The sequence below is a fragment of the Corvus brachyrhynchos genome, unplaced genomic scaffold (assembly GCF_000691975.1).
Source record: "Corvus brachyrhynchos isolate BGI_N302 unplaced genomic scaffold, ASM69197v1 scaffold267, whole genome shotgun sequence".
Lineage (NCBI taxonomy): Eukaryota > Metazoa > Chordata > Aves > Passeriformes > Corvidae > Corvus > Corvus brachyrhynchos.
This window is the reverse complement of record NW_008239124.1, coordinates 33,688-39,689: the sequence shown is the minus strand read 5'-3', so window position 1 is coordinate 39,689 and position 6,002 is coordinate 33,688. Positions and strand designations below refer to the sequence as shown.

At 41.8% G+C, this 6,002-nt stretch overlaps 1 protein-coding gene across 3 annotated transcripts in view; it reads right to left on the bottom strand.

The window, feature by feature from the left end:
* The window catches only part of LOC103619546 (kinesin-like protein KIF2A), a 78,692-nt gene that overhangs the window by 66,830 nt on the left and 5,860 nt on the right, over positions 1 to 6,002 (bottom strand). For 2 of the 3 annotated variants that reach the window (XM_008638095.2, XM_008638094.2), the window contains exons 4-5: positions 4,271 to 4,393; positions 3,604 to 3,704 (exon numbers count right to left, since the gene is read on the bottom strand). In XM_008638095.2, the coding sequence (XP_008636317.1) occupies positions 3,604 to 3,704; positions 4,271 to 4,393 (224 nt within the window). The remainder of the gene's footprint in view (positions 1 to 3,603; positions 3,705 to 4,270; positions 4,394 to 6,002) is intronic. The other variant, XM_008638096.2, reaches the window with a different exon arrangement.

Here is a 6,002-nt window from a genome sequence, read left to right as displayed (position 1 = left end):
AATAACCCCATGTGATGGCCCATGTTTTGCAGTGTGAAGGAACTGTGAGATTTTTCATGGGAGAGATGTTCTACACACAGCAGATTGTTTGTTTCCGGGCGGATCTGCTGTTGGTGGCAGTTTGGGAACCACGTGCAACTGAAGGAAAACCCTTTTTTCCTTAAGCATAAGAGAGAGACTTTTCAAGAACTGGAACACTGACTAACATCCCATGTTCTGTTATCCCTTGTGTGAGCTGGGTAAAAGGAGAGAAGTGCTGGGGGGGGGGATTTGCTTTAATTTTGTTTTGTTATTTTCTCTTTACTTTTAATTCTATTAGTAATAAAGCTCTTTCATTGTACTGCAACTGTTTAAGGTTTGTGCCTGCTTTGCTTTTCTCCTAATTCTTATCTCACAGAAGGAAAATAAGTAAGTAATGAATATTTTGAACCAAACCCACTACATTTAATTGGTGTTTCCGCCCGGTTTCGAACTCAACCCGCTACAGGAGGCCATCTCTATCCACATGGAGAACAAGAAAGTGATAAGAAGCAGTCAGCATGGATTCACTAAAGGGAAATCATGTTTGACCAGCCTGATTACCTTCTAAGATGAAACAACTACCTGGATGGATGAGGGGAGAGCAACAGATATTGTCTACCTGGACTTCAGCAAGCCTTTCAACGCTCTCTCACATCATCCTTATAGGCAAACTCAGGAAGTGTGAACTGAATGGACAGTGAAGTGGGTTGAGAACTGGCTCAACAGTAGATCCCGGAGGGTCATGATCAGTGGCACAGGGTCTAGTTGGAGGCCTCTCATTGGCAGTGTCCCCCAAGGTTCAATACTGGGCCCAGTATTGTTTGCCTCCTCAGCAAGTTTACTGATGCCACAAAGCTGGGAGGAGTGGCCTATACCCTACAGTGCTGTGCAGCTCTTCAGAAGGACCTTGACAGGTTGGAGAGATGGGCAGAGAGAAACCATCTGAAATTCAACAAGGGCAAATGCAGGGTCCTGCACCTGGGGAGGAATAACCGTGGGCACCAGTACAGACTGTGGCCGACTTGCTGGAAAGCAGCCCTGCGGAGAAGGACCTGGGGGTCCTGGTGGACAACAAACTGTCCATAAGCCAGCAGTGCCCTTGTGGCCGAGAAGGTCAATGGTATCCTGGGGTGCATTGGGAAGAACATTTCCAGCAGGTCAAGGGAGTCTGCCTCTCTACTCATAGAATCATAAAATGGCATGGGTTGAAAGGGACCTTAAAGATCATCTAGTTCCAACCCTCCTGCCATGGATAGGGACACCTTTCACTAGACCAGATTGCTCAGAGCTCCATCCAGCTTGGCCTTGAACACTTCCAGATAGGGCATCCACAAGTCCTCTGGGCAACCTGTTCCAGTGCCTCACCACCCTCACAGTCAAGAATTTCTTCCTAATATCTAATCTAAACCTACTCTCAGTTTGAAGCCATTCCCCCTTGTCCTGTCACTCCATGCTCTTCTAAAAAGTCCTTCTCCATCTCTCTTGTACGCTCCCTTCAGGTACTGGAAGGCCACAATTAGGTCACTCCAGAGCCTTCTCCTCTCCAAGCTGAACAAACCCAATTCTCTCAGCCTTTCCTCATAAGAGAGGTGCTCCATTCTTCTAATCAACTTGGTGCCTTCCTCTGGACTTGCTTCAACAGGTCAATGTCCTTCCTGTCATGGGGACCCCAGAGTTGGATGCAGTACTCAAGGTGGGGTCTCACCAGAGCAGAGGGGCAGAATCACCTCCCTCAACCTGCTGGCCATGCTTCTGATGCAGCCCAGGACATGGTTGGCTTTCCAGGCTGCCAGCGCACATTGTTAGCTCGTGTCCAACCTCATCCACCAGCACGCCCAAGTCCTTCTCTCCAGAGCTGCTCTCAATCAGTTCATCCCCCAGCTTGGATTGATACTGGGGGTTGCCCCAACCCAGGTGCAGCACCTTGCACTTGGTCTTGTTAAACCTCATGAGGTTCCCATGCGCCCACTTCTCGAGCTTGTCCAGGTCCCTCTGGATGGCATCCAGTCCTTCAGGTGTACCAACCACAGCACTGAGCTTGCTGTCATCAGCCCTAATGAGGCCACATCTGGAGTGCTGTGTCCAGTTCTGGGCTCCTTGGTACAAGAGGGACATGGAGATCCTGGAGTGGGTCCATTGGAGGGAGACAAAGATGATTAAGGGACTGGAGCATCTCTTTTACAATGAAAGGCTGAGGGAGTTTGGCCTGTTCAGCCTCAAAAAGAGATGACTGAGACGGGACCCCATCAATGTATATAAATATCTAAAGGGTGGGTGCCAAGAGGCTCAAGTCAGGGTCTTCTCGGTGGTGCCAAGCAATAGGACAAGATGCAATGGGCAGAAACTGATGCACAGGAAGTTCCACCTGAATATAAGGAAGAACTTCTTTATTGTGCTGGTGACCATGCACAGGAACAGATTGCCCAGAGAGGTTGTGGAGTCTCCCTTAGTGGAGATATTCAAGAACCACCTGAATTCAATCCTGTGTAATGTGCTCTGGGATAACCTTGCTTGAGCAGGGAGGTTGGACCAGAAGACCCCATTGTGGTCCCTTCCAACCTTACCAATTCTGTGGAAAGGACCTGGGGGTGCTGGTCAACAGCAGCTGAACATGAGCCAGCATGTGCCCAGGTGGCCAAGAAGGCCAATGGCATCCTGGCTTGTGTCAGCAATAGTGTGGCCAGCAGGACCAGGGCAGTGACCGTCCCCCTGTACTCAGCACTGGTGAGGCTGCACTTGGAATCCTGTGTTCAGTTTTGGGCCCCTCACAGCAAAAAAGACATTGAGGTGCTGGAGTGCATCCAGAGAAGGGCAACAGAGATGGGGAAGGGTCTGGAGCACAAGTCTGATGAGGAGCAGCTGAGGGAGCTGGGGGGGAGCTCAGTGTGGAGAAAAGAAGGCTCAGGGGGACCTTATTGCTCTCTACAACTCCCTGACAGGAGGTTGTGGTGAGGTGGGCGTTGGCCTCTTCTCCCAAGTAACAAGTGACAGGACAAGAGGAAATGGCCTCAAAACATTTTTTCATGGAAAGAGTTGTCAAACATTGGAACATGCTGCCCAGGGAAGTGTTAGAATTACCATCTCTGGAAGTGTTCAAAAAACATGTGGATGTGGCACTTGAGGGCATGGTTTAGTGGTGAACACAGTGATGCTAGGTTGATGGTTAGACTTGGTAATCTTAGAGGCCTTTTCCAATCTTAACCATTCTATGATTCTATTAATACCTCCTGTAGAATAACAGCCATATCTAAATGCCAAATATTTGATTATTTTCATCAATATATTTTCCTTAAGTAATAGCTATCATCAGGACTTCATTTTTAAATAACACACAATGCTAAACAATTGTAAGCAATTATTTCTGTAGGAAAGAAAAGAGGGGGAAACTGACTAAAGAAATAGTTATCAAAGCAATGCAACCATGTACCAAAATACTTATCAAATCAGCATACAGGATGAAAGCATTTCATTTCAAGATGATTACAGTTCATAAAAATTGTTGAAGACTGAAAAAAAGTACATAATTTTGCAAACAACTTCTTTTCCTGATATACATTTTCCATCTGAGCTAAAAATACTAACCTGAGCTCTTTTTTCTCTAAGTTCCTGCTGCTGTAACCGTCTTTTTTCACGTTTCTCTTGCAGTTTTTCAACCTCTTTTACACAATTGGATTTTCTACGTGCTTAAAGAAAATATAATTTAAAAATATTTTAAATGTTGCATGAATTTAGTATTTATACTATAACATTTCAATGTTATTAATTTATGAATAATTAAAATGCTTTTATTTATAGCAATTCTTTTGAAGCATATCAGTATTAGTACAAAATAATTACAGCAATTTAATTTCTAAAATGTATATAATAAACGAATGCAAGAAAGCCATACTAATGGGACAATCATTACAGAACCAAAAATATAACAATGACCCTCAAAAATATTTGGACATGTGATGATATTTGGATACATGTGATCTCTTGGTGTGAATTAAAAGAAAGCCCAGGTAAATGAAAAAAAAAACCACTGTCATAGTTAAAAAGAGATAAAGGAAAAATAAATTTGACAGAAAGAACCACTATGACAAAAGTGAACATTTGTTTAGCCACAGAACTCTGAAAAAGCTTCTTGAGGAAGCCTACAGGCAACTGCATATATAGAACATTTGTCATTTATGGACAACAACATAATTGAAAAAAATGTACATGCAATGCCCAGAATGAATGAATCCTTGATACACAGTTTACATACAAGGGGGTCCAAATTCCTTTTTTGCAGCTTGAACTGGAGATATATCTGAAACACTACCATTCTGTTGTGAGGAGGAAGACTGTTCAGGAAGCTGAGTAGGCCGTGTGCGTACAGAACCAACCACTGCAAATGAAAAGCACAAAGTTCATCTAGATATGGAAGAGTAACATTTCTATCTGATTCTGAAATGCTTTATGACAAGATAAAAAGAGGCCCCTTTCAAGACACAACAATTTATTGAGGGGAGGGAGGGGGGAATCCATACATGTAGAAAGTCTATTAATAAAGACATTCAGTATGCAGCTTCTTTTATCCTAGTGTTATACACCAACACAACATAATTAATAAGTACCAATGCTGCATGCGCATATTTTTAAATACTCTTTTACACAATTAATAGAATGTATTATGTGCATAAAATTAATTATGTACTTGGAGATATGCAGTTTTGAAGTTTAAAGTGTTGAAATTTTATTTATATTATAATTATACACAAAAACCCAGTAAAAAAGGACTCGCTGTTTCACATTCTCTACATGTTACAAAATGGTCCCACCCCATTGAACCTACAATGTGTGGATGAGTAGAGAGATAGAAATGAAAGGCAGCAAAATGCAGCTCAATCAGTAAGTGGAATAAACAAGCCCCTTTGACACTATTCTGGAAAGCTAAACTTATTGATTCTATGATATGTGATAATGGACTCTAATTTCTGAAGATGCAGGGTGATGTCTGTTCCCAGTGAATGCAGTGAGAGTGGCACACATGCAAGCTTCTTTGATAGAGCTGAATGTTTTGTTTTTCAGAGTTGCTTCAAGCAGCTCTGCTTGAGATGGCTATTCTCCTGTACATATTCCTAACAAGATCTGCCAGAAGAGTATGAAAGTGAAGGTAACACTTTTGATTAGTAGCCTAGAGATGACATTCCAAATGAAGACCATCACTCTGTGCAACATGGAGAAAACTATGGAAACAGGTATCAAATGGGATAGAGAAAACAAATCTCCAGATCATCCCAAATATGATAGAAGATCTAGCTTATAGCATGAATTAACTACACTAAACAAGACAGTGTGCAGAGAAAAGTTTAATTATAAGGCAAACAAAGAACAAATACTTAGGCCAACTGTGAATAGTAAGATGCACAGGACCTATTCAAATACAAGCTACAGGGTTATTCCATACAAAACAGGCCACTTACTACAAACGATGACATATATGGATGTGAGAAAAGCCCGTCAAGAAGATATCTCAAATTTAAACCATATTGGTTTGAAAAAAAAATCCCCTTTTCATGAGATTTCTGATTTAACACCCTCAGAGGCAAATGGCAGAAAGCGATCCCAAACATCCACCAGAAAGAGTCTGAACACTTAAAAAGATGTACAAAACCATTTGTTTTTCAAGTTTAAACAGATGGAATGGAATCTAGCCTGAGTTAATGACAGTAGATTAACGTTTGGAAAAAGAATCATCACCATCATCAGTACGAGCTAACTTTAATGCAGGAAAGAAAATTAAAACAATAAGAAATAACTATTCTTTCTCCTGTTATTAGATGCATCTATATTCATCCAATATAAACTTTTCACTTATCCTCCTGTGATATTTGAGCATTTTTGTAGATTTTTCGCTATTAACTGTAAAGTGAGAAATAACCCATAGGGTTAGAATTAGAAATGCAGAACTATCAAGAAATGTTATATGAGCAGGAGATTAAAATGTTCCCATA